This window comes from Callorhinchus milii, unplaced genomic scaffold (assembly GCF_018977255.1).
Source record: "Callorhinchus milii isolate IMCB2004 unplaced genomic scaffold, IMCB_Cmil_1.0 Scaffold7, whole genome shotgun sequence".
In the NCBI taxonomy this organism is placed as follows: domain Eukaryota; kingdom Metazoa; phylum Chordata; class Chondrichthyes; order Chimaeriformes; family Callorhinchidae; genus Callorhinchus; species Callorhinchus milii.
The window spans coordinates 27,724,761-27,752,497 of NW_024704748.1; the positions used below are offsets into that span (position 1 = coordinate 27,724,761).

The 27,737-nt window shown below is 50.4% G+C and overlaps 3 protein-coding genes across 4 annotated transcripts; 2 read left to right on the forward strand and 1 right to left on the reverse strand.

Annotated features, from left to right (window-relative positions):
* The first annotated feature begins 586 nt into the window (after positions 1-586).
* On the forward strand, positions 587-10,194 carry tlx1 (T cell leukemia homeobox 1). 2 transcript variants are annotated; one of them, XM_042337043.1, is made up of 3 exons: positions 587-1,224; positions 5,530-5,767; positions 9,891-10,194. In XM_042337043.1, the coding sequence occupies exons 1-3, from the start codon at positions 822-824 to the stop codon at positions 10,108-10,110; spliced, it is 861 nt and encodes a 286-aa protein (XP_042192977.1). In that variant the 5' UTR covers positions 587-821; the 3' UTR covers positions 10,111-10,194. The 2 variants fall into 2 exon arrangements, with proteins under 2 accessions (XP_042192977.1, XP_042192978.1); XM_042337044.1 differs by having other exon boundaries at positions 5,566-5,767.
* Positions 10,195-15,497: 5,303 nt separating this feature from the next.
* taf5 (TAF5 RNA polymerase II, TATA box binding protein (TBP)-associated factor) lies at positions 15,498-24,239 on the forward strand. Its single transcript, XM_007912419.2, has 10 exons — positions 15,498-16,051; positions 18,601-18,916; positions 19,430-19,593; positions 19,969-20,104; positions 20,207-20,327; positions 20,540-20,669; positions 21,076-21,240; positions 21,763-21,940; positions 22,328-22,505; positions 23,254-24,239. Exons 1-10 carry the CDS (start codon positions 15,498-15,500, stop codon positions 23,469-23,471), a joined length of 2,160 nt encoding a protein of 719 aa, XP_007910610.2. The 3' UTR covers positions 23,472-24,239.
* A 326-nt stretch (positions 24,240-24,565) lies between these two features.
* Positions 24,566-27,729, reverse strand: atp5md (ATP synthase membrane subunit k). Its single transcript, XM_007912417.2, has 4 exons — positions 27,645-27,729; positions 26,801-26,902; positions 25,067-25,172; positions 24,566-24,739 (listed from the first exon to the last, which is right to left on the reverse strand). The coding sequence occupies exons 2-3, from the start codon at positions 26,885-26,887 to the stop codon at positions 25,077-25,079; spliced, it is 183 nt and encodes a 60-aa protein (XP_007910608.1). The 5' UTR covers positions 26,888-26,902; positions 27,645-27,729; the 3' UTR covers positions 24,566-24,739; positions 25,067-25,076.
* Between the last annotated feature and the right edge of the window lie 8 nt (positions 27,730-27,737).

Consider the following 27,737-nt stretch of genomic DNA (forward strand, 5'->3'; position numbering starts at 1 on the left):
TACACAGGTATAAGCACACAGCGTGGACCATGCAAAACTTCCTTTTATCCTTGGAGCATTTGGAAATGTGGATGAAAATGCCAGGTTATTAATTAGAATGAGGGATATTATTAGTTTAGATATTAGTTTAGGATGGGGGGGATATATTAGTTTCTATGAATGTTGAATGATTGGATTGCAGTGACGGGAGTTTAATAGTAACAGATTCCCTCCAGTGTTGTGAATGATCTCATTATAAAATATTGTCATAAATAATTGGAGAAATTTCACGTCTGCCGTGAATGTTGCCTGACTTTATAAGGCCACGTACACTGAGGGCGCCCGCACGCCTTGGGCACTGCTCCCTCCCCCCAACCTTTCCGCGGGCCGGATCCGTCCCACCTCCTCCCCGCCCCGTCACTCGGAGTTCAGCCAATGGGAAGCGCTGGCCGCACCGATTCGGGATGGCTTGTGCCCGCGGCGCCTCTCCCGCAAACCTGATTGATGAGGTTTCCCTTTCTTTACTCTGAATTTCCAGTCCCCAAATCCAAGCTACAGAACGGAAAAAAACAAGGAACGCGGAGCCGCCGAGCTGTGCCGTGCAGAGCCGTGCAGCAGCGGAGTTACCCCAGGCTGAGCTGGGCTGGGCTGGACAGGGCAGGGCTGAGCCAGACTTCCCGGAGCCGCCGTGCAGAGCTGAGCCAAGCCGTGCCGGAGCTTATCCCGGGTTGAGCTGGGCTGAACTGGGCTGAGCTGAGCTGAGCCAGGCTTCCCGGAACCCCCCAGGTGCTCTCGAAGCGAATCCCTCTTTCGCAACACATACATACACACACCAGCGCAAAATGGACCATCTTGTGAGCCAGGGCCATTCCCAACACGAGCCCATCAGCTTCGGGATAGACCAGATATTAAACCACACTGACCAGATCCAGGCGGGGTGTCTGCTGGCCAGCCCGCGGCTCCAGGAGGCCGAGTACGGGCTGGGGTATAACAGCGCCTATAACAGCCTGGCCATGAACTATAACAGTGGCTACAACAGCGCCTGTAGTGTGGCCAACTACAACGTGAATGTGAACGTGAGCGGACACAACCTGAGCGGCGGCGCCGGGGTGATCCGGGTGCCCGCACACCGGCCGTTGGCTCCCGGGATGCCCCAGCCCATGGTCCCCGCCCTGCCCGCCGCCCCCGGCATCACCTTCCCCTGGATGGAGAGCAACAGGCGCTACACCAAGGAGCGCTTCACAGGTCAGTTCCGCCGCCCGCCAGACCGCGCCACCGACTCTCACACATTCCTGCACACATGCGATTGTGTATTTGTGGGTGTTTCGCTTTACGATATATTCCTTCAAAATTGCTTAAAAATAATAATAATAATAATGTGGTCACTCAATCCACCACTGTTTTGAGGGACATTGCTGCGCCCTACAATATACACAGTCACTACACTTTACATTATATTCTGTGAAGTTTTGAGACATCTCAACGAATGATCAGGCGCTATATCAAACGTAAGGATTATTATTATTATTAAAAAATCTCCCACAAAATACACTTTACCGTATATTCGAGTCCCTGACAGGGGGAAACCTTAGACCAGTTTCCTTACTCCACGCGCCTCTGGTTACCGGCAGTCAGTGGGAACCCGGTTGTTAGTCGATTGGCGGATCGCTTTTCCGGGGGTAATAATCCCTCAAGAGAAAAAAATTATAATTTGGTCACTCAATACATGACCGTTTGTGGGACGCTGCTGTGCGCAATTGGCGGCCGCGTTTCACCCACAAAATACACAGTCACTACACTTTACAGTATATCCAGTGAAGCGCTTTGAGACGTCTCGAAGACCGATAAGGCGCTGTGTTAAATGCAAACATTATAATAATAATCCTTGTTTATTATTATATTATAATTATTATTATTCCTGAAGAAAATCGTTCCTTTCGCACCGCAAATCCCCACGTTTCTCGCAGATAAACTTCTGGCGGGATTTTTCGCGGCGCTAAATGGCGAAACCGCGATTTAACCCGCTTTTAGGTACACCGAGAACCGGAAACAACAACGGCGGGAACCTTATTTATATGTGTATATATATATATATAGCTGCCCCGAGCCGCTCTGTGTGGGGTCTTTAAAGAGAAGAAACGAATAGATAAACACACGAACGAATGAATGAACGAATGGGGGTGAAATAACAGTTATTGAGCGGGTAAAATCCGGGGTAAAGGACCGCTCTCTCCCCCCACCCCAAGGCCATACGCTGTCTCCCCACCGCCTCCTGGTATCACGGTAACGGGGAGCGAGTCCCCGGGATGGGCTGTTCCCGCTTCCCCGCCACTTCCAGCCTCGTTATCTATCCTCAGTGCCTGCGCGGCACAGCCAACTCCCCGCTCTCTCTGCGTCACCACACTATCTCATCATTTTAATTATTATTAATATTAATAATTAATGATTAGCTTCGCTCATAAAATATACACATTCACTACACCTCACAGTATATTTATGTGAAGTGCTTTGAGACGTCTCGAAGACGTGATAATAAAATAATATTAATAATAATCCTTGCATTTGATACAGCGCCTGATCACGTCGTTGGGACGTCTCAAAGTGCTTCACAGAATACACTATAAAGTGTGGTGACTGTATATTTTGCGGCAGTTAATCGAGGACAGTAGTGTCACACAAACAAATGATTGTGTTCAGTGTGTGGGGGGGTGGGTGTAAAACTCGGAAGGGTGTGAAAGCGGGAGGTGAAGAGAGTATAAATATAATAGCTTTCTCTCTGTGGGTAACTGTAACTGTTTCTCTTTCACACATACTCACTCACACACACACACACACACAGGTTGAGTTGGGAATATTGACATTTAACATATTACCAATATTCTGGTCAGAGATTTCGTTTGCACGACATACCTGGGCAAAATGTATTAACACTGTATTTACAATGAAGGCGGATTACTTGCTGCTGGGGAGTCCTGTGTGTATATGTGGGGAAATGTTAAACTGTCCAGCCCGACAAATACCGAGACACATACATACACACACGCACATACACTTACGTTGATTACCTGCGATTCTCTCTCTAAATTAAAATCGTCATTAAAATAGTAGGTGAGATTAGAACACAGAGCCGCTCACACATCCCGGTCACGGTGTGAGCTCTCTCTCTCGCTCTCTGTTTCCTTATTCTCCTTTTCGCTCTATTCTGGACATATTCTCTGCTCACTCTCTCTCTCTCTGACTTTCTTTTTTACACACTCTTTCTCTCGGACTCTATTTTACACATACCCTCTCTTCCTCTGATGAACACAGCTCTCTCTATTTCAGGTAGAATAGCTGTTTTGTGTTTCTCCTTTTTTCTAGTTTCTGTTGTATATAATTAGTCATAATTTATAATTTGTTGTTGGATGATTTGTTTTTGTTTTATAGTATTGCTATCTATTCTTTCGATCTCTCGCTTTCTCTCTCTCCCTCTATTTCTGCCTTCATATAATTACTTTTCTCTATATATTTTCTGACTTTATATATTTATTTAGTAGTCTTTGCATTCGACACAAAGTATTTCTCTATATAAAACTGTTTCGATATATTTTGATATTGCTCTCTGTATATATCTCACTCTCTCTATATTTTTCTCTTTTTCTCTATCTTTATCTGATTATTTTTATCTCCATATATAACTCCATATAACTAAGATTTCTTTATATATACATATAACTATATCTCTCACTCTGTATACCTTTCTATTTATTTTTAGTTTCGCTCTGTGTTGGTTTAACCAGAAACTTAACACAAAGTTTTTCTGGCCAAATCTTTACCTCCTGAAACCAGTAGTGAGTAAGCGCGCCAGGCATATCCCAGCAACAACTTTATACAAGAGAGAGACTCACAGCCCCGAGTGCTCCCTATAGCTTGCCATAGCCCTGTGTGTGTGTGTGAGCCCGGGGTGTGTGTGAGCCCGGGGTGTGTGTGAGCCCGGGTGTGTGTGAGCCCGGGGTTTGTCTGAGCCATGTGTGTGTGTGTGTGTGTGAGAGAGAGAGAGAGAGAGAGAGCCATGTGTGTGAACCTTGTCTGTGTGTATGTGTGAGCTCTGTGTGTGTATGTGTGTGTGTGTGTGTGTGAGCCCTATGTGTGTGTGTGAGTCCGGTGTGTGTGAGCCCTATGTGTGTGTGAATGTATGTGAGCCCTGTGTGTGTATGTGTGTGTATGAGCTCGGTGTGTGTGTGAACCCTGTGTGTGTGTATGTGTGAGGCCTGTGTATGTGTGTGTGTGTGTGTGTGTGTGTGAATGTATGTGAGCCCTGTGTGTGTGTGTGTGTGTGCGTGCCCGGTGTGAACCCTGCGTGTGTGAGCCGTGTGAGTGTGTGTGAGCCCTGTGGGTGTGTGTGAACCCATTGTGTGTATGAACCCTGTGGGTGGGTGTGAGCCCTGTGTGTGAGAGCCCTATTTATGTGTGTGTGAGACCCGGGGGTGTGTGAGCCTCGGGTGTATGTGAGCATCAGGTGTGTGTAAGCCCTGTGTGTGTGTGTATGTGTGAGCCCTGTGTGTGAGAGCCCTATATGTGTGTGTGTGTGTGAGCCCCGGGTGTGTGTGAGCCCTGTGTGTGTGTGTGTGTGTGAGAGCCTCGGGGGTGTGTGAACCTCGGGTGTGTGTGTGTGAGCCTCGGGGGGGTATGAACCTCGGGTGTGTGTGTGTGAGCCTCGGGGGTGTGTGAACCTCGTGTGTGTGTGAGCCTCGGGGGTGTGTGAACCTCGTGTGTGTGTGAGCCTCGGGGGTGTGTGAACCTCGTGTGTGTGTGAGCCCGGCTCCTGTCTATCCCTGACTCCAGCTGCCTTATCGTGTTGTTACTAACTGGATGCATTAATTAATTCCTTAACTTGCAGCACTTTCCTCTCTGGGATGAGGCACTTTCTCCTATTCTGTGTCTCCTTGCATGTGTGTCTATCTCTGTGTGGATATGTGTCTCTCTGTGTGTACAACTGTCTGTGCGCGCGCGCGCGTGTGTGTGGGGGGGGGGGGGGGGGCGTTGTGGTTGTATGTGTCTGTATGTATATGCATATGTCCTTATCTGTCTCCACGTGTATGTGTTTATCTATGTCTGATTTTCTGTGTTTTGGTGTGTGGGTCTGTGTGTGTGTATCTGTTTGTCTGTCTGTCCGTGTGTGTCTGTGGATCTGTCTGACTGTGTCAGTCCATGTCTGCGTCTACCGTGAGTGCTCCCCTGCCCTGTGTGTGTGTCTGTGTGTGTGCCTGTTTACCTGCGTGTGAATCAGTGTGTGTGAATCAATGTGCGTGTGTCAAGCGTTAGTGCCCCCCCCTCCACACACACACACACACAAACATACACACTCCTCCCTCTCTATCTCTATATCTATGTGTGGTTGTGTGTATTTGTGTGTCTGAGTATCTGAATGTGTGTGTGTATGTGTGTGTGTGTTAGTGTGTCTCGGTTACTGCTCCCCTGCCCTCTCCCACCGACCCAGAGCTTTTCGCTGACGCTGCTTCACTGTTTGTCTGCCTGTCTCTCTCTCTCCCTCTCTCCCTCCCGCTATAGTGGCACTCTCACCGTTCACTGTAACACGCCGTATAGGTCACCCGTACCAGAACCGGACGCCGCCCAAGAAGAAGAAGCCTCGAACCTCGTTCACCCGCCTGCAGATCTGTGAGCTGGAGAAGCGCTTTCACAGACAGAAATACCTGGCGTCGGCGGAGCGGGCGGCACTGGCCAAGGCGCTCAAGATGACAGACGCTCAGGTCAAAACCTGGTTTCAGAACCGCAGGACAAAATGGAGGTAAAGGGGACAATTTGTGGTGTATTTTACTGCAAACATTAACACTGGGCACTGGGCAGCCTGGCAGCGCCTCTCTCTGACTGCACTGTCATACACATTCTCACTGCCCAGTATTCCTGCCCCAGTCTGTGTGTGTGTGTGTCTGCGTATGTGGGTCTATGTGTGCCCCCAATCTCAGCCACATGTAATTAACTTGGGCAAATGCTTCACATTTACACAATACTTTACTGCCTGAGTCAGACTACAATATGCCCGATTCCACTGCTCACCTTATTGTAACAATAATAATAATAATAATCCTTGCATTTGATGTCACGTCTTCGAGAACGTCTCAAAGCGCTTCACAGAATATACTGTAAAGTGGATTAAGTGTATTTGTGGGCGAATACCCAGTCAATCCACTTTACAATAAAAATAATAATAATTGAGTTTTATTTAATCTGTTAGTAATGAACAAAATATCAATCTCCTGCAAAACGTAGCTATTTTAGGAAGCCCCAAGCGATTAAGAAAAGTAACATCTATAGATATGTAAAGTGGCAGTGTTTATGGTCTGCCTGCACATCACTGAAACCATCAAGAAATGTACATTGTGATAACATCATAATAATTGTATTAATAATAAACAGATGGTTGTTGAAGGCAGTCACTGATTTCGCTCACTCGGCCCCCAATCTGTGAATTGCCCCCAGATCGGAGCACAAATTTGCAGCACAGAGCGAATCCCCCCAAATCCCAAGTGCGGTGTGAGGAGAGGGGAGCGGGGCCTCCGGATACTGAGAATCTCACTGTGTCCCCCAGACCCGCTCACACGCCCAGGTACCCCTCCCCCCACCCCCACTCCCTGGCCCAATCCCCCCCACCCTCCAAAAAAATATAATAATAAAAATAGTTGCCCAGGTGGCTGTTAGCGGGGGGATAGTGTGGCTACACATTAATGTTACTTATTCACTTATTTGAGACGCCTCAAACAGCATGATAAGGCGCTGTATCAAATGTAAGGGTTATTGTTATTATAATCCGTGTCCTGAAACTGTGGAAACTGTGTGAATATTCCCTGCTGCTGTGTCTGTATGTGTGAGAGAGAGAATATTACCTGATGTGTATGTGTGTGTGAGAGAGGGAGAGAGAGAGAATATTACCTGATATGTGTGTGTGAGAGAGAGGGAGAGAGAGGGGGAGAGAGAGAGAATATTACCTGATGTGTGTGAGAGAGAGGGAGAGAGAAGGGGGGAGAGAGAGAATATTACTTGATGGTGTTTGAGAGAATACAATATTATCTGATGGTGTGTGTGTAGCAACAATAGTAATACTTGCATTTGATATAGCGCTTTATCACGTCTTCGAGACGTCTCAAAGCACTTCATAGGATATACTGTAAAGTGAATTGACTGTATTTTGTGGGCGAGAATATTCCCTGATAGTGAGGGAGAGAGAGGGAAAGCCCGTGTCTGTAACTGTATAAATCACAGTTTAACAAATGCGGCCTTTATTCGGGGCAAATCGGCGCGGTTTCAATGATTCCATTTCAGACAAACGGCAGTCAATATTGTGAAGGAATTTTGTTGTTAAAAACAATGTCAGATTATCGTGGGCGGGAATGAAATGTGTGAGCGGTCTGTGTTTCAGGAAAGGTATAAATATTAGCTGTTTGGTTCAACAGTATCTGATAATAAATATTAATATTAATCTCACACACAGCGCGCGTTTGTATCCCGGCTCAAATACCCACAGGCTGCATTTGTATTAATTGTGTTAACCATAATATAACCTATATTAACGATAATATAATAATCTGTAACCTAATATTTAATGGTATTAATAATCATAGAAGAATATAATTAGAGTTCGCGGGCGCTCATTTTGTTGAACTTTGCGCGAATAAATATAAATAGGAATAAAATTCCTGAATTAATCACAGTAACAATTATTTTTAAATGAGAAAACCCGTTGAAAAGCGACTAGAAACCAAATCAAGGATTAAAAATTCAGCCGCCGCCTCTCAGACCTGAATAACTTCCATTTTCATTTCTCTTTTTGGAATATTACAACGAACACAACTTAAGCAGCAAATATATATATATATTTGTATTTAATAATAATCATCCTTGCATTTGATATTGCGGCTTATCACGTCGATGAGACATCTCAAAGCGCTTCACAATATATTGAAAAGTGTAGTGACTGTGTATTGCGTTGATTACTTAACCCGGTGATTAGAGTTTATAATAAATGGATGAAATCATTAAATGTAATTTAATCATCTGAAAATTAATCTTGCCTCCACTTTACGGTGTATGTAAAATATATAAAACTAAACTGAGTGTGTTGCGTTAGAGCGGCGATTTCACAAGTCAGTCTGTCTGTCCCTGACTGACTCTCTCTCTCTCAGTCTCTCCTTTCTTTTTCTCTCTGAGTCTCTCGCAGTTTTGCTCTTTGAGTCTCTCTCAGTCTCTCTCTCACAGTCTCTCTCTCTCTCTCAATCTCTCAGACTCTCTCAGGCGCTCTCTGTCTCTGTCTTTCAGACTCTCTCCGTGTCAATCGGGGTCACTAATCACAGCCCTGTCTGTAAACCAGGTTATTATCCTAATAAAACCAATAGATAAGTTGTAAAGCGGTTTCGAAATAAAGTGCGGGTGAAGAGCGTGATTGATGTGAGTGTTCGGGCTCTTTCTCTCTCTCTGTCTCTTTCCTTCTTCTTTCTTTCTCTCTCTCTCTCTCTCCTCCACCTCCCTCTCCTCTCTCTCTCTTTCCCCTTCTCTCTCTCCCCCCCTCTCTCTTCCCATTTTTCTCCCCCCCCTCTCTCTCTTCCCATTTCTCCCCCCTCCCCCCCGCTCGCTGTGTGACTGTCCCCGATGTCTGGGTAAGTGATACACTGAGATTGAACTTTTATTAACAGAAATCGAACACTAGCGATCAATTTAGTAAATCTGTTTAAACCCGCATTGGGTGAGGGGAGAGGGAGGTTAATGGGTTGCGGAGCGCGGGCTGGCGTTTGGGATGGTGGGATGAGGTGTGGATTTGGGGTGAGGGAGGGCGGGGACAGACTGCTCAGGGTGACAGGGCTGTATATTGGCAGAGAGCTGGGCACAGGCAGACACTGCCACAGACACGGAATCTCACACGCACAGTCCCAGTGGCCAGTGGTCAGGGTCACGGGTCGCTGCTGCTGGGACCGGGAGACTTTTCCAGTGGCTTTGGGCTGGTGTCATTGCTTCCCTGCCTGCCCTGCCTACCTCTCTCACTGCCGCCCTGCCCAGCTGCCCTCTCTGCCTGCCATGCCTGCCTTGCCTGCTTCTCTCACTGCCGCCCTGCCCTACCTGCCTTGCCTGGCTTCCCTGCCCAGCCCTGCCATGCCTGCCTTACCCTACCTGCCCTGCCTGCCTGCCTTTCCTGGCTCTCAGCCTGCCTGCCTGTCTTTTTGCCCGCCTGTTGCCTCGCACACGTCTGATTGAGAATGGCAGCGAGGCCGGCAACATTCATATTAATAACTCAGATTTTTTGGGGTAATAAATACTAAGCGAATTATAATATATATAATATATATATAAAGTATATAAAGTACAAGAGGCTAAATGTTATAGGTATTCCCTGGGCGGGGGATGGGGGCGGACGGACGGACCGACAAGGGACCTTTCCCATCGGCCAGAGAGTCAGTCACTGATCAACACCATCAGCTTAAATACACACTGACACATACACACTGACACTGACTGACACATACACACTGACACATACACACTGACACTGACACATACACACTGACTGACACATACACACTGACACATACACACTGACACTGACATACACATTGAAATATATACACGCGCGCGCACTGAGACAAACACACACACATATACACTGAAATCTACACACACACTGAAATATACAGACACACACCGACACTGAAATACACACACACACATACTGAAACATACACACACAGCCTGGCAGGAGCTGTTTACACACACATACACTAAAATACATACACACACCGACACTCATTGAATGAACGTTTTTTGGGGGCGGGGGTGGCGGTGATGTGGGGGAGGGGTGCTGGCTGCTGATATCCTGACGCAGAGTGACAGGCACTAACGAACGCTGTGTGTGTGTGTGTGTGCAGGCGGCAGACGGCGGAGGAGAGGGAGGCAGAGAGACAGCAGGCCAACCGTATCCTGATGCAGTTACAGCAGGAAGCTTTCCAGAAGTCGCTGAACCAGCCGCTCCAGCCGGACCCCATCTGTCTGCACAACTCCTCGCTGTACGCGCTGCAGAACCTGCAGCCCTGGTCACAGGACAACAAGATCGCCTCCGTCACCTCCGTGGCGTCGGCATGCGAATAGCGACAGCCAACACACACAGCGCGTTTTGTGGACAAACGTTTGGGGGCTCGGCTGGGGAGCCCCTGAGGCTGGACACTGACCCTGACCCTGACTCTGGCCCTGACACTGACACTGACACTGGAATCTCCCGCGGCGAGTGACCGACTGGAACTTCTGATAAAAGTGACTTTCAACTGAGCCCTCCTATCAGCCGCCTGACCTGAAACTGGGTTTCATTACAAGGCGGTGTGAGCAGAGAGCCCTTCCCAGAGAGTCCTCTACTGTACACACTCATATACACACATACACTCACACAAACACACATATATATGTATACACACATACTCACACACACAGTATATACATACACACACATACATATACACATATTATATATAGACATATATACATATATATGCCTGCACACATATACTCACAGGCTTACACACATATATACACAGACACACACATTTATGCATACAGACACACACACATATATACATACAGATACACACACCTATATACACGCAGACACACACACACATATATACACACAGAGACACAGCCACAAACAGAAACATTCCGAAACTCACACACACAGAAAGACAAACTCATGCGCTGGCCGGCAGTGTCCGGAGAAGCGACTCGCTTTGTTGTAAAGTGTAGTGACAGTATGTTTATGGTAAACTCGAGAGACACCTTATGCACTTGATGATTCTTCAAGTGGTCAGGTGTGAGTGTGTGTGTGGGGAGGGGGCAATTGTTTCGTGATTCACAGCTGCACGGGGGTGCGGGGGGAGAGTGTGTGGGTACGTGTGTGGGGAGGGGGGAGGGATGGTGGTGAGGGGGTAGGAGATTGTGTGTGGGGGGAGAGATCAGACATTCCACCTGCTCACTCCCACTCACAATTTTCTCTTAAACCCTCAGACAGTGCAGAGCTGGGAACTGGGGGCGAGAGAACGGCTTCTGGTGTTTAAGAAACGCAGACTGATTTTGTAAGGAATTTCCCCTGATTTCAGGAATTTCCCCCTGATTTTAGGAAATTTCCACAACTCTATCACAATCATAAATGTTAAGACCAAGTGAAATTAGCTTTTTTATTTGAATTAAGAGCCCTGACAGCTCAGCTCGGCGCGATGTTTGGTGTGGGTCTGTGTGTAGAATATTCTGTAGCTGTCTTGCTGGCTGGAGCCTTATCTCAATGCTGAACCATGTGTTAAAGTCTGTGTGTGAGTCTCGGGTGATAGCGTTGATGTTTGCGCAGGAATATTTTTTTATGACAGTAAAAGTGGTTCCCTCGCCACCTGCCAGGCACTTGGGGAAGAAGTTCTGCACTTATATTTTCTGTAACCACTTTCTTATAGTTCTTGTGTCAATGATGTGTAAAACCAGGCAACTCTTATCTGTGAAAGTTTATGAATATCTGCTAGCATTCCTTTATTTTTATATATATATATATTATATACCGTACAGCAGTCGTGTCTGGCATCAAAACCGCAGCTCAATGCAAATTCAGGAACAACAACAGCAACGTTATATTTGTTTCACGTTGGGAGGACGTCCCAAGGCGCTGGACAGACAGAGATTTAGACCCGAGCTGGAGATCCGGATCAGGGAGAATGGAGGGGGTGGGGGGGGGGGAGTAGAGTGATCAAAAGCACGAACAGGAAAGAGGAACAAGTTACAAAGTGGGAGCTTGTTTTATTTATCAATTTTGCAATCTGTTAGATGTGCATAGAAACATAGGAACAGGAGGAGGCTGTTCAGCCCCTCGCGCCTGTTCCGGGATATCTATGCAGGGCTATGGGGTAAGAGTGGGAAGTGGGACAAGTTGGGCAGCACAGACCCGATGGGCCCAATGGCCTCATGTGCTGTAAGATTCTATGATTCCATAATGAAACCAGGACTGCCTTTCACTCCCTCTCCTGGAGAGGGCACCAGAGAGCGACCAGGAGTCCTGCACTGAGGCAGAGCAGAGCAGAGCCCTCAGACCTGTCAGTGACTGTTTCTTGTCAGTATATGTGTACACACTGTAAATAAAGTCCAAAGCCGTTTTGTTTTTTTCAAAAATGTGATTGTTCTCCGTGTTGACTCTGAAATGAATCCACCCTGATCTGCCATATCTGTAACCCGTGATGTCACTGACCTGGGAGTGTGGGTGATCAGTGCAGAGGGAGCTTTACTTTGTCTCTAACTTTGTCTCTGTATGAGTGTGTGAGAGACTGTGTATGTGAGACTGTGTGTGTGTGTATCAGTGTGGGACTGTGTGTGTGAGTGGGTGAGACGGTGTTTGTAGTGAGAGAGTGGAGGCTTTCGAAGGATGAGATCAAATGGGGCGGAGGACTTGTCCTGGTCAACAATCCCCCAAATAAAACCAGTGGCTCGCTTCACGGCTGTTAGTGGGATATTGCTGTGACCCAAATTGGCTGCCTCGTTCGCACTACAAAACATAGTCACTACACGACAGTGAGGGCTGTGAAGCATTGTGAGACATCCCCCTGATGTGAAAGGCGGGAATCAGATGTCAGGGTGATGATTATTTAATGAGCTGTGCCTCTGGTTACTGCCGCCTGGCATTTGGAGCCAGCTCAGCCCCAGGGAGAGCCCACCTCCCCTCCCCAATTCACTTAGACATGTTATTGATTTTGAAATGCTGTAGGGCTGAGGAATCCTCTCCCCTCCGGGGAGCAACGCAGCCAGCAGTCCAACCTGTGGTGCGACCAGCGATGCAGTCAACAATGCAACCACATATACAGTCATTGATGCAGTAACAGTGTTTCTGTGCAGTGACAGGGCACTGGTTGAAGCTGGCAATACAGGCAGTGCTCAGGGCCTGTGCACACACACAGCATCGAGACCAGGCACCAGCTGTCCCTCAGTCCAGCTCTGCCCCCGGGGGTCAGACCCAGAGGGACAGGCCACCAGCTCTGTATAAATAGGAGCTTCATCACTCAGTTAGAGACACTTCTCTCCGCAACCTGCGCTTTCCCATCCCCGCAGCCCTGCCTGGGGTCACAGACTACAACAACCACTGTCTCCAACCAGACAGCGCTCCCAGCGAACACCAACACATCTCCAGCCAGAAAGGCACTCACACAGCCCACTGCTGCCACCTAGTGGCAAAGAGGAGGCACACAGACTGCACCTCACCAACTACTTCTATCTACCTGCATAGTCAGTGTAGAGGGAGCCTTACTGTGTCTCTAACCCTGACCTGGGAGTGTGGACACACAGTGTAGAGGAGCTTTACTGTGTCTCTAACCCTGACCTGGGAGTGTGGACACACAGTGTAGAGGAGCTTTACTGTGTCTCTAACCCTGACCTGGGAGTGTGGACACACAGTGTAGAGGAGCTTTACTGTGTCTCTAACCCTGACCTGGGAGTGTGGACACACAGTGTAGAGGAGCTTTACTGTGTCTCTAACCCTGACCTGGGAGTGTGGACACACAGTGTAGAGGAGCTTTACTGTGTCTCTAACCCTGACCTGGGAGTGTGGACACACAGTGTAGAGGAGCTTTACTGTGTCTCTAACCCTGACCTGGGAGTGTGGACACACAGTGTAGAGGAGCTTTACTGTGTCTCTAACCCTGACCTGGGAGTGTGGACACACAGTGTAGAGGAGCTTTACTGTGTCTCTAACCCTGACCTGGGAGTGTGGACACACAGTGTAGAGGAGCTTTACTGTGTCTCTAACCCTGACCTGGGAGTGTGGACACACAGTGTAGAGGAGCCTTACTGTGTCTCTAACCCTGACCTGGGAGTGTGGACACACAGTGTAGAGGAGCTTTACTGTGTCTCTAACCCTGACCTGGGAGTGTGGACACACAGTGTAGAGGAGCGTTACTGTGTCTCTAACCCTGACCTGGGAGTGTGGACACACAGTGTAGAGGAGCTTTACTGTGTCTCTAACCCTGACCTGGGAGTGTGGACACACAGTGTAGAGGAGCCTTACTGTGTCTCTAACCCTGACCTGGGAGTGTGGACGCACAGTGTAGAGGAGCTTTACTGTGTCTCTAACCCTGACCTGGGAGTGTGGACGCACAGTGTAGAGGAGCGTTACTGTGTCTCTAACCCTGACCTGGGAGTGTGGACGCACAGTGTAGAGGGAGTTTTACAGTGTCTCTAACCCTGACCTGGGAGTGTGGACGCACAGTGTAGAGGGAGTTTTACAGTGTCTTTAACCCTGACCTGGGAGTGTGGACGCACAGTGTAGAGGGAGTTTTACAGTGTATCTAACCCTGACCTGGGAGAGGGGATGGACAGTGGAGAGGGAGCTTTACAGTGTATCATACATTTGGTACTATCAAAGCCCACCCGCCGCCCCATCTGCTTGGAACATGTTCAGGAAGTTGGAGGCTGTGATGGGAAAGGCCAGGAGGTGGTGAAGGGGAGATGGTGCAGAGGGAAGCAGTCAGTGTGACAGCCTCTCCCCAGCAGCACGAGGAGGACATTAAAGACATATTACACAAGAGAAGAGAGATTGATCGCTCACTCACTCCTGCCTTTTTGTGGGAACTCGGTGACCTGCTTGTCTTTAAAAATACTTTCTACACAGGACAGTAATTATTCTGAAGCTTTTTGAGATATTTCAACATGATAGAATCTTAGAACTTTGCTGACTTGTCAGAACTGTCTGATTTGCCCCTCCCCCGCATCCCCTTTTTGTAGTATTGTTTTCCTTTCCAAATAAAGCATTTGTATGTTAAAAAAAAGTTCTTTCAGTTTCAGTCTGTGGGTTAGCCACTCACTTTCTCATCTCTGGGTCAGAAGGTTGTGGGTTCAATCCCATGTCAGGACTCTGAGTTTACAGTCCAGCTGCTCGGGGGGAGCTCTGTATTGTCAGAGACTCCATCCTTCAGATGAGATGTTAAGTTGAGGTTCCACCGGTGTCTTATTCAGGAGGACCACTAAAGATTGGAATTGGAAAAGAGAAGGGAGTTTCTTTCTCTTTCTCTCCCGGTGTCCTCGCCGACAATTCCCCAAATACAATGGCTCACTCACTTCATGGCTGTTTGCGGCGACACTGCCTCGTGCACATTGGCTGCTGCGTTTATACTCTATTATTATATTTACTGCTATTGATTATTTTATAATTATATTATTTTCGTTTTACATTATTAAGTTATGTTGATTGTTATTTTGTTATTATATAACTCTATATTGTTGTATTTCGGGGGATTATTGTGTAGTGTATCGTATCATTATATTATTTTTCTATGAGCAATAATCGGGTGATCAGTGCGCTGCCCCTTTAAGTGGCCCGACCGTAAAGCAGATGCTGCCAGCGTTGTCGTGCAGTGCTGATGGGGGCCGCCAGCAGTGCCGGAAAGCGAGTGAGCGACCGCCGCCCTGTGCGTCCGCGAGTCAGGGCGGGGCTGTCGTGAAGCGCGACTGGCAGGGCGCGCAAGATGGCGGCAGTGCCAGAGCCGCAGAGCGAAGCGGCGGCTGTGGCCGCGGTCTCGGGCTCGGAGCCCGGCCCCAGCCCCGGCCCCGGGCCCAGCCCGAGCCCCAGCCCCGGCCCCGGCCCCGGCCCCGGCCCGCCAGAGGACAGCGGCGGCGCCGCCCCGAGCGCCCCCAAGCCGCCGCCCGACCTGTCGGACCGGCAGACGCTGCTCGCGGTGCTGCAGTTCCTGAAGAAGAACCACTTCAGGGAGGCCGAGGAGATCCTGCGCCGCGAGGCCAACCTGCAGGAGCCGCTGGAGGAGACGCTGCGGGCCGCCGCCACCCGCGCCGCCAACTCCGTGCACCAGCCCGACGTCAGCTCGGTCCTCTCGGCCTACAGCAACGAGGGCGACCCGGCCCTGTACGAGGAGTACTACACCGGCCTCAAGGGCTTCATCGAGGCGGCGCTGGACGCCTTCAAAGCGGAGCTCTCCACTCTGCTGTACCCCGTGTTTGTGCACATGTACCTGGAGCTCGTGTACAACCAGCACGAGAGAGAGGCGCAGCTCTTCTTCACCAAGTCAGTCCCTCCCTGTGCACACGCTGTGCTTCCCTCTGTACACCGCGCACACACCACCTGTAGCCCCGTGTAACCAGCGCCGGAGAGGCCCGACTCCGCCTCACCAAGTCAGTCCCTCACTGTGTGCCGTGTACATCGCTCTGTACACGGCGGATAAACTGTAGGACCAGCACTAGAGAGGGCTGAGAGCTCTTCTTCACTAAGTCAGTGAGTTACCGCACTGTGTACACCTCAATATACATCATATACATTATATAACCTGTACAACCAACACAGACGAGCCTACCTCCTCTTCACCAAGTCAGTCACTTATATATGATACACCGTATATGATCCATATTATATATACACATCATATACATTATACACAACCTGTGTAGCCAGCTGGACAGGGAGGCTGATTCCTATTTTTTTAATAGTCCCCATGGAATCTTTAATGTTTACCTGGACAAGCGCTTTGATATGTCTCAAACACGCGATAAGGTGCTATATTAAATTTTATATTAACTTATTGTTAAGGTACTCACATAAAGAGTAGGTCTTGTCGGACCAACCTTTTGAGAATAGCTCGAACTCACTGTGAGAAGTCAGTTGATGTGGTCTACCCAGATTTCCAAAAGGCACTTGACAAAGTACCACCTGAAAGACACCTTGTATATATTAATGGCCTGGATTCACAGGGCAAGATAATAAAATTTGCAGATGACACCAAGTTTGGGGGAACCGTGGAGTCAGAGAAGTAGCAAAGATCCTATAAAGTGCAGTACTGTAGCTCAGTGGTTCAAGCACTCGCCTCGCAAGCGAGAGGACCTGGGTTCGATTTCTGGCTAGGGTGAAACATCAGGGACGTTTCCTTACTCCACACTCCTCTGTTTACCAGCAGTAACTAGGAACCCGGTTATTAGTCGATTGGCGGATTACTTTTCTGGGGGTAATAATCACTTTCAAACTCAATCCATGACTGTTTGTGGGACGTTGCTGAGCGCAATTGGCTGCTGTGTTTCGCCCACAAAATATACAGTTAATTCACTTCACAGTATATTCTGTGAAATGCTTTGAAACGACTAGAAGACGTGATAAAGCGCTATATCAAATGCAAGGATTATTCTTATAAAGATAGTTTAATAGGATATACCCATGGGCTGATAACTGGTAAATGAAGTTTAATATAGATAAATACAAGGTATTACATGTAGGATCCAAGAATAGGAAACACAAGTACTCTATGGATGGGATAGAACTTGCTAAGGCTCCAGGGATGTTAGTTCACTCTTCATGGCTCACCATATCGCACAGTGTGAAGCAGCAATAAACAAGATAAACAGGATGGTGGACTATGTTGCACTCCCCAGCACTGCTTTAGAGTGTCAGCTTAGACTGTATGAAGCTTTCATCACAGAATTATAACAGTGCGAGGCTATTTCTAAACGAGTCCAATAGTGGTCTCCACCAAGCTTCCTGGTAGTCTGTTAGAGGTGATGATTCCCCTCTGTGTAAAGAAAGACCTTGGTTTAGGTTCTGTTTCTTGCCTGTCAGCCCAGAGCCTGCGACCTTGATGTTTCTGGAAGTATTGTTCAGGGTTTAGTTTCTCTGTCACATTTAGCATCTTACTTACCTCTGTGAGTTCCCCTCTGAGACGCCTCTGTTCGAGCCATTGTCTCATCATTTCCCATATCGCTTCCATTAGTCAGCCATTACCTCCTGTTTTATGCCTCGGACCATTTCAGCCGGCATTACAATGTTACATTGCTCAATGCCTTGCATTTGGCCATTACCGAGGGAGCCATAAAGCACATGAGTTGTATCGGAGAGCCGCTGAGAGGATCAGTTATACTCTTTCACTGTCAGTGAGGGAGCATTAAACTGTTTCATGTTACACGGTGCTAAAGTCAGCATGGCGAGGAGATATTATCATGATAAATACAGGAGCCAGCCATAAAGAGTGCAATATATAAATATGTATTTATGCTTCTGATGTCAGGAATAGATGGAATACATTGTGGAGTCCTGTAGCTCAGTGATTAGAACACTCGCCTTGCAAGCGAGAGGACTTGGGCTTGATTCCCGGACAGGGCGAAACATTGGGCAAGTTTCCTTACTCCACGTACCTCTATTTACTTAGCAGGAAGTAGGAATCCGGTTGTTAGTCGATTGGCAGATCGCTTTCTGGGGGTAATAATCTCTTCAAAAATAATAAAAATTTGATCACTCGGTCCACGACTGTTTGTGAGACGCTGCTGTGTGCAATTGGCTGTCGAGTTTCTCCCATAAAATATACAGTCAATTCGCATTACAGTATATTCCATGAAGCGCTTTGAGATGTTTCGAAGATGTGATATGGGACTTTATCAAATGCAAGGATTATTATTAGTACAATCCAGTGACTGTTGTGTATAAGATCTGCCCATGTTTCAGTGAGGGGTGTGAGTGGGTGAAACGCTGGTGTCTATCCAAGGAGACAGGATTCTCTGTTGAGGTGTGACAGAATGCGACCTCTTTATGTTCCCCTGACCACTCACTATGTGTCTGTCCTGCACTGGCTGGCACAGGTACCATGTCGATCAGGAGGGCTACTACCATGACGACCTGCGGGTGCTGGCGGGACTGTCCAAGAAGGAACACATGCGTGGCAACGAGACAGTGCTGGACTTCCGCACAAGTAAGTTTGTGCTACGCATCTCACGGGACTCGTACCAGTGCCTGAAGCGGCACCTGCAGGAGCGGCAGAACAACCAGATCTGGAACATTGTGCAGGAGCACCTTTTCATCGACGTGTTCGATGGCATGCCTCGCAGCAAGCAGCAGCTGGAGGTGACGGCCGGCGGCATGGCCGGGGAGGCCAAGCGGGAAGCCAACAAGTCCAAGGTGAGCAGTGGCTTGGGGTGGGCACCATGGGTGGGTGGAGGGTGGGCACTGGGGAATTAAGGAATGAGGTTAGGAGGAAACTGCATGATTATTAGGGACAAGTAATCTTTTGCCACTGGTGATTGCTGACACTTTGACAAGAACATTTCCAAGGCATATTTCAGGACCTGGATTGGGTGATTTCCAAGCCGGCAATGATGGGAAAGCCAAAGTGTGAATCTGGGTCAGTGCCGAGCCAGGTCATTGCTGGTCAGTGCCAGGCCAGGTTGTGTGCTGTGCTGGTCAGAGCCAGATTGTGCTGGTGAGTGCCAGGCCAGGCTATGTTGGTTGGTGCCAGGCTGTGCTGTGCCGTGCTGGTGAATGCCAGGCTGTGCCGTGCAGGTCTGTGCCAGGCTGTACTGTGCTTTGCTGGTCAGTGCCAGTCCAGGCTGTGCTGTGCTGGCCAGTGCCAGAATGGCTGTTCTGTGCTGGTGATTTCTGGGCCAGACTAAACCAGGCTGTGCTGTGTGGCAGGTGTTTTTCGGGCTGTTGAAAGAGCCGGAGATCGAGGTGCCTCTGGATGATGAGGATGAGGATGTGGAGAACGAGGAGGGCAAGCCCAAGAAGAAGAAAGCCAAGAAGGAGAACGTGGGGGCCAAGAGTAAGAAACAAGACCCCAACGCCCCCCAGCAGAACAGGTACTCTTCCCCCACCCCACCCCCCTCCATCCCGGCTCTGCTGCAAGCATCAGCCTCTCCTGCTCTGGTCTTTCAGCTCATTAGTGCCTGCTCAGCCTATCTGACTATGGCTTCTGATGGGGAGGACACACTTGGTAGTTAAAGGGAGATGAATGATCCTGGACGGCTGATGTGGAGAAGCCAGCAGCACACACTGACCAGACTGGGATGTGGGGGGATTGTGTGATACAGGGCCGCACTCCCTCCCCAGGATACCAGCATTCCCACCCTCTCACTCCTCACAACCTCTTGGGAAGGGATTGAGCCCAGGTCAGCTTCAAGCTTGGGAAGTTTATTGCAAGGAATAATGTTTAACACTTTCTTTCCTCTGGTCAGGATTCCGCTACCTGAGCTGAAAGACTCGGACAAGCTGGACAAGATTATGGTGATGAAGGAGGGGACGAAGAGAGTGAAGCTGGGCCCTGACTGTCTGCCCTCCATCTGCTTCTACACCTTCCTCAATGCTTACCAGGTCAGTCCATGCCCACCAACTTCACTGCCCATCCATCCCGTAACCTGAGGTTTCGCTGCAGAGACTGTGTGTCTAACCTGAGATCTGTGTCCCTTCGCACAGGGTCTCACTGCGGTGGATTTCACAGACGACTCAAGCCTGATCGCAGGAGGCTTTGCTGACTCCACGGTGCGTGTGTGGAGCGTCACACCAAAGAAGCTGCGGAGTGTCAAGGGGGCGACAGGTAATATGGAGTGGGGTTTCTGGTTGAGGGGTGAGATCGAGCGATGGGGGAGGGGAGATATGGTGATGGGGGAGCAGCTGGCAGGGGCGAGGAGATCTGGTAATGGGCTGGCGGAGGAGGTGGGTGGGGAGACCTGGCAATGGGAAGGGGCTGGAGGGGTGGGGAAATCTGGCTGTGAGGGTGCTCAGGCCTCCTGTGCTGTGTCCCCTCAGATCTCAGTCTAATTGACAAGGAATCGGAGGATGTGCTGGAGAGGATCATGGACGAGAGGACAGCGTGCGAGTGTAAGATGTTACTGGGACATGGCGGCCCTGTGTACGGCACCAGCTTCAGCCCCGACCGGTGAGTAGGGCATCAGGAGCTACCTGGCCATTGGAGGTCGAGGGTCGGGGAGTGGGTGGCGGAGAGAGAAGGGAGGGAGGCTTCTGAACAAGCAGACTGCTATCAGACAGGACTGCTGTGAACACCTACAAAGACTCTATGAAGAGAGAGCAGGGAATGGGATTAGAGTAGAGAGCTCCAGTGGGGGAGCGAGCCCCAGCACAGACACGATGGGGAGAGAGAGAGAGAGAGAGCAGGGAATGGGGTTAGAGTAGAGAACTCCAGTGGGGGAGTGAGCCCCAGCACAGACACGATGGGGAGAGAGAGAGAGAGCAGGGAATGGGGTTAGAGTAGAGAGCTCCAGTGAAGTTTAGAGTGAATGCTCCAGTCCTTGATCCTCTCTCTCTGCTGCCCTGGGTTCTCTCAGGAACTACCTGCTGTCGAGCTCGGAGGACGGAACAGTGCGACTGTGGAGCTTGCAGACCTTCACCTGCCTGGTGGGCTACAAGGGCCACAACTATCCGGTGTGGGACACCCACTTCTCCCCATACGGGTACTACTTTGTGTCAGGTGGACATGACCGGGTGGCACGGTAAGTCTCGTTCTAGGGTCCTCGGGGTGTGTATAACAGTGGGGGTGTCAGGGAGGGTTTTTTTTGTCAGTCGGGTGTCTTGACACGTACAGAACCATTACTGTGCTTAAGAGTCTCCAAACCCAACTGAGATTCCCGTTGGGATTCCCATGCAATTCACCAACATATGGAAATTCCAGAGATAGATTATTGGAATGGAATGCGCCCTCTCGCTCTCTCTCTCTTCCTGGAGGGACACTTCCTGCTTACCTAATTCCGGATAGTATTAGGCACAGGTTGGCAAGAGCCAAGGCTTGAGGGGGAGCAGTGTGTGTTGGAGTAACTGCTGGAGTCTAACCAGCTAAACCCACACAGCTTGTCGCTGATATCACTGGGTGGTAAGCTTATCCGCTGCTTGTCCAGCCAGGACCACCCTACACATTAGGGCTTTAGCATGCAGGGTTAACAGGAGCTGAGTGGGAGGATTTCCTGCCCCCAGATTGTGAGTGCCTGGGTGTTCAGGCTGTGCTCTCTCTCCCGCAGGCTCTGGGTCACTGACCACTACCAGCCACTGCGGATCTTCTCTGGACACCTATCCGACGTGACCTGCACACGTTTTCATCCCAACTCCAACTACGTGGCCACGGGCTCGGCTGACAGGACAGTGCGGCTCTGGGACGTGCTCAACGGCAACTGTGTACGAATCCTCACCGGGCACAAGGTACAGCCCTCAGGCCTGGCATTGAATCGGGCATCACGTGGGTGCTGGGTGAACAACCGGGCATCAGTCACTGTGGGCACTGGGCAGGCAGATGGCCCTGTTTTTCACGTAGGCCTTGCTCGCCAGGGGGTCACAAGGTCATTGTGTGAGTGGTCAGAAGGAAAGACTATGGCTGCTGGGAACCACCCCTCTTGTGATTAGCACTGTAAAACTCTAACACCTGCTAAAACGGAACCTCAGTTTGAAGTTTCATCCAAAGGATGGCCCCTCCAACAATGCAATCTCTCCCCCAACCCCCCAATCGCGCTGTGTTGCAGCCTCAGACTGGTCTGTGCGTTTCATCCTGAGGCAGATAGTAATGTTTCCTCCTTTCCTTCCCGCTCCCAGGGCCCGCTCCATTCCCTAGCCTTCTCTCCCAATGGCAGGTACCTGGCCTCGGGGGGCACAGACGGGCGGGTGCTGCTCTGGGACATCGGGCACGGGCTGCTGGTAGGAGAGCTGAAAGGGCACACAGACACCGTCTATTCCCTCAAGTTCAGCCGTGACGGAGAGATCCTGGCTTCAGGTGAGGTGCGGGGGCACAGGGGTTGAGTTGTGCCTGTGTTGGGGGGCATTGGGGGTGAAGTGTGTGTGTGAGTCAGACGACTTCGACTTCAACCTCCACTTCACCTCCTCCTGCTCTACCTCCTCAGACTTCTCTCTCTTCTCTTCTCCTCTCCCTTCACATCCACTCTGCTACCCACACCCATGGACACCCACTTGACCTGGTCATCACCTGGGGCCTCAGTGTCTCGGATGTCACCATCACTGACACGCTCATCTCTGACCACCATTTCATCTCCCTCAACTCCCATATCCCTCTCCCCATTGCCTCAAACCTACCACCATCTTCTACCGTGTGTAGGGCACTGGGAGGGCACTGGGAGTAGGGTGTGTGGGGGGCACAGGGGATGGAGTGTGTGTGTGTGGGGGGGGGCACTGGGGGTGGGGTGTGTGGGGGGGCACTGGGGATGGGGTGTGTGGGGGGGCACTGGGGGTGAAGTGTGTGTGTGGGGTGGGGTGGTGGGGAACAGATGTCAGATGTAGACATGGACTGAGGGGACCTGGGACTATTTACATTAAACACTGAGTAACAGTCTTGGTCCATAAACTGTGATTGAGGTTTTTAATGAAAAGGTGAAAGAATAACTAATGGTGGTTGTGTGAGTGCGTGTGTATGTGAAGTTGGGGGGAGGGGGTGGTGAGAGCCCTTCTCCCGCAGAAGGGGGCAGTGGGGGCAAGGCAGAGTGCTGACTGTGTGCTATGCCCTGCAGGCTCTATGGACCACACAGTGCGCCTCTGGGACATGGTCAAAGCCTTCGAGGACCTGGAGACGGATGACTTCAGCACAGCGACAGGACACATCAGCTTGGCTGACAACTCACAGGAGCTGCTGCTGGGCAGCTACCTGAGCAAGTCCACGCCCGTCATCGGGCTCCACTTCACTCGCCGCAACCTGCTGCTGGCTGCAGGAGCGTACAACCCACAGTAATCCCCACCACCCCACACACCCCCACCTACCACGAGAGCCATCCACTTCCAGCACTGCTGCTCTCCCAGTACTGGAGCCCACGGCGGGAGAGCTCAATGTGAGCAGTCGGGGCAGCCATGCAGGACAAGACCCTGGCTTCACACGGGCCCTGGGTTTGTATGGGAATGAACACTGGCTTCCCCCAGCCTTGTGTTAAAACTGGGAGGGTGGATGGACTCTGGGCACCGACAACTTCATCAGACCCCAGGGTCAGGCTCAGGTACAGCATGCTTCCTCTCTCTCCCTTCCCAAGTCAGGTGGACTGCACACCACTACGTGTCAGTGGTCATGCGTGTGATCTGCGTGTGTACATGCTCAGTACACAGTCTGTAATGTGTACAGGTTTCTCAGTAGCCAGAGCTGTGGCCTCCCCCTGTCGTGTCCACGCAGGATTGGAGGCACATCATCAGGTGGCAGAAACAAAGATTAGACAAGATTCTTAACCACAGCTAGTGGGGTCAGCACCCCTCATCTAGGGCCTGCCACAGACATCTGACTACTTCCCCTCTTCCCCCTCCAACCTCCAACATGAGCAGTCAGGAAGCGCTTATTTTCACGGTATCCGTGACCCCCCCCTCCTCCCCGCCGCTTGTGACAGATGTTCCATTCCAATTGTCCCACAGTATCTGCGACACATTGTCGTACGTCCAGATGTGGAGGACGAGAAGCCACACCCCACAGTGGCTTGTCCGTCTGACACTTATTTTTTATGTATAATTTACAATAAAACTGAAAACACATTTAGTTTGATCAGCGTGTGAGGGGGCGGGGGGCAGGGAGGAAAGAAGGAAATGGATATGTGGGGAAATGGGGGTATCGTTTCTCGAGCGGCTGGAATCCGGAGCTGTCTGCTCTTAATGAAACCCCCACCAGTCATTGTTAGTTGTGAGTGGCCGGCCCAGTGTGAAGGGAAATGAGTCCTGTAGCTCAGTAGTTAGGGCACTTGCCTTTAACTGAGGTTTGCCCACAAAATATACAGTCAATTTACAGTTTATCCTGTGAAGCGCTTTGAGTCGTTTCAAAGAAGTGATAAGGCGCTATATCAAATGCAGGGATGATTATTGTGACAGGCTTTATTTCTGAAAGTTCATAATGTATATTACAATCACCGGAGTGCTGAGCGGCACAGCTCCTGATTCCAATGTTCACTCCAGGCTCAGGCACCGCACTGGTCACATACACAGCCGCTGCGGCTCAGCTCCTCACCCCATCCCTCCCGCAATGGGAATCTGGGAAAAGAGTGGAAATGGACACTTGAGAGAGTAAAATCAAAGCGAATTTGGGTCCATGCAACCGAGACGGTGCTGATGATAAGCCTTTTATACCGAGTTTTTCAACTTTAGAGAAATAATTTTGCCCGTAAAATACACGATCTACAGTGGATCCTTTGAGGCATCGCGACTGTGTGAGAAGGCGCTTTATCAAATGCAAGAATTAGTATATAAGGTTTTTAAAACCAGTGACAGACTGGTCCGCGAGTGCCGACAGCTGCTGGTCACAGGTGGGCGGGCGAGCACTGGGCGCAGGTGGGGAAGCCCCAGCACACAGTTCCTCACCTCGTTCCCATCACTGGGTTTTCTCAGTTATGGCTGATTTCTTCTTGGGTTTGAGTTTGAAAAACAAGAAAATGCCTGCGATGGCCCCATACGTCGCCAACACACACTGCAATGGGACAACAACAACAATACAATTACATTTGTAAAGCGCCTTTCACGTTGGGAGGATGGTATCATACAGCCACGGCATCAGTGTCAGCTCAAAGCACAACATCCACACTCCCAGGTCAGAGACAGTGCAGGTTAGAGACAGAGTAAAGCTCCCTCTACATTGTCCAACCACAATCCCAGGACAGGGTTAGAGACACAGTAAACAACAACAAAATTACATTTGTATAGTGCCTTTCACGTCAGGAGGTCATCCCAAGGCACTGGACAGACAGTTTTTTTGACCCAAGCTCAGGTTGAAAGCACAGTCGAAGAGGAGGGTCTTGAGATGGGTCTTGAAGAAGGCAAGGGAGGGGGTAAGGCGGAAGGACTGCTGGATGGAGTTTCAGGGGTTGGGGCAGAGTGGCAGAAGGTCTGTCCGCCAATAGTGAGGTGAGTGAGGTGGGGGACATGAAGCAGGCCGGAGCCCGCTGAGCGGAGGGAGTGGTCAGGATGGTAGGGGGTTAGTAGGTCACAGAGGTAGGGGGAGCAAGACCATGGAGGGCTTTGAAGGTGAGGACCAGCATTTTGAACCGTATCCTCTCTGTGATGGGAAGCCAGTGGAGTTGGGTGAGGATGGGGGTGATAGGGTCGCGGAGCCTCGTGCGGGAGAGGACATGGGCTGCAGAGTTCTGGATGATCTGCGGCCTGTGGAGGGGGGAGTTGGGGAAGCCGACAAGCATTGAGTTTGCATAGTCGAGCCTTGATGTAATGAAGGCGTGTATGAGGGTTTCTGTGGCCTGCGGTGTGAGACAGTGTCGGAGCCGGGCGATGTTGCGGAGGTGGGGGAAGGCAGAGTGGGTCATGGCACAGATGTGGAGTAGAAAGGATAGTTGAGGGTCAAACAAGACCCCAAAGTTCCGGACTGACTTAGCAAAGTGGAGTGTGCAACCATGGATGGTGATGCCTGAGGTGAGGAGGCGCTGACAGGACCCAATCAGGAGCCTCGGTCTTGTTGATGTTCAACTGAAGAAAGTTCGCTCTCATCCAGGACTTGATGTCTGATAGACATTCTGTCAGGACAGCAGTTGTCTTGGAGTCAAGGATGGAGGAAGAGAAGTAGAGTTGGGTGTCATAAAGCTCCATCTATACTGTGCATCCACACTCCCAGGTCAGGGTTAGAGACACAGTAACGCTCCTCTACACTGTGTGTCCACACTCCAGGTCAGGGTTAGAGACACAGTAAAGCTCTTCTACACTGTGTGTCCACACTCCAGGTCAGGTTAGACACAGTAAAGCTCCTCTACACTGTGTGTCCACACTCCAGGTCAGGGTTAGAGACACAGTAAAGCTCCCTCTACACTGTGTGTCCACACTCCCAGGTCAGGGTTAGAGACACAGTAAAGCTCCTCTACACTGTGTGTCCACACTCCAGGTCAGGGTTAGAGACACAGTAAAGCTCCTCTACACTGTGTGTCCACACTCCAGGTCAGGGTTAGAGACACAGTAAAGCTCCTCTACACTGTCTACATTCCCGATTGGTGTTGGAGGTAATGCGTCTGTTCACTTTATTAATTTTGCTCATTGCTGGGCAGAAACACACAGTGATATGGCCTCTGCAGTCCCCACAGACCTCCCTGTACTTACGTTCCTCCTGCCTACTATGCTGTAGGCGTTGAAGTATTTCTGGATACCAGTGAACTGGTGTTGGGACGCGCTCTCGTGACCAGCCATTCTTGCTAACAGAACCTGGGAGAAAATAACAGGCGTCACTCGAAGTAGCCGAGAGCGGTGGGGAGAGGAGGCGCGCGCTCCCATCACAACAACTGCTGTCAAGTGCTGTGAGTCTTTTTGATGACACATTTCAATATAAATTTACATCGATATAGCGCCTTCCACGTCAGGAGAATACCCGGATGCCGGGAGGATAGTGGCAGCGCAGCTCATCGGCAGGATGTGGAGGGGCCGACAATGGGAGTGACAGATAGGGTGGTCCCGGGCGGACCAGCAGCGGGAAAGCCCACCCGACAGCGCTCGGCTCCGGCTCCGAACGGCACGCGGTGTGGTTCGGTGGACAGCGCCCGGCACTGCCCTACCCCACACCCGGGCACTCAGCCACCCCGAGGCCAGGCTCCTGAGCCCCGGACTGGGCCGCCCCGACTGCATTAAACAGTTACTACACCCGTGGGCGCGGCCGTTCCTCACACGACACAGTCACTACATTTTACAGTATGTTCTGTGAAGCTTTGAGACGTCTCTCAATGACGTGAGAAGTCTGCGATCAAATGCCACACAATCACTATCATTGCTGCGATTGTTCCTCAGGAGCCGCCGCCGCGGGTTCAGGCCGCGGGGCTCCAGACTCCCTCCCCCTCAGCTGCCAAAACTCCGGGCCCAGGCTGCGGCCGAGCCACCCGCTGCTCCCGGGAGCCGGTGCTGGTGTGTGCGCGGGCCCGGGGTTGAGTGCGCCGAGGCCGGGACCAGCTCTCACCTTCACACCGCGGATCACAGCGTCCTTCAGCGGCCCTGGTCAGCACCGGAAATCCCGCCCCGTTCAGTCCACCGGCCCAGCACTGCGTCACTT

Coding starts and splice junctions, on each gene's coding strand:
- tlx1 (XM_042337043.1), top strand. CDS start 822: ATGGACCATCTTGTGAGCCAGGGCCATTCCCAACACGAGCCCATCAGC. Junction 1,225..5,529: donor CACCAAGGAGCGCTTCACAG/GTCAGTTCCGCC, acceptor CTCCCGCTATAG/TGGCACTCTCACCGTTCACT. Junction 5,768..9,890: donor AACCGCAGGACAAAATGGAG/GTAAAGGGGACA, acceptor GTGTGTGTGCAG/GCGGCAGACGGCGGAGGAGA.
- taf5 (XM_007912419.2), top strand. CDS start 15,498: ATGGCGGCAGTGCCAGAGCCGCAGAGCGAAGCGGCGGCTGTGGCCGCG. Junction 19,594..19,968: donor AACGCCCCCCAGCAGAACAG/GTACTCTTCCCC, acceptor TCCTCTGGTCAG/GATTCCGCTACCTGAGCTGA. Junction 21,241..21,762: donor GGACATGACCGGGTGGCACG/GTAAGTCTCGTT, acceptor TCTCTCCCGCAG/GCTCTGGGTCACTGACCACT.
- atp5md (XM_007912417.2), bottom strand. CDS start 26,887: ATGGCTGGTCACGAGAGCGCGTCCCAACACCAGTTCACTGGTATCCAG. Junction 25,173..26,800: donor GCATAGTAGGCAGGAGGAAC/GTAAGTACAGGG, acceptor GTCCCATTGCAG/TGTGTGTTGGCGACGTATGG.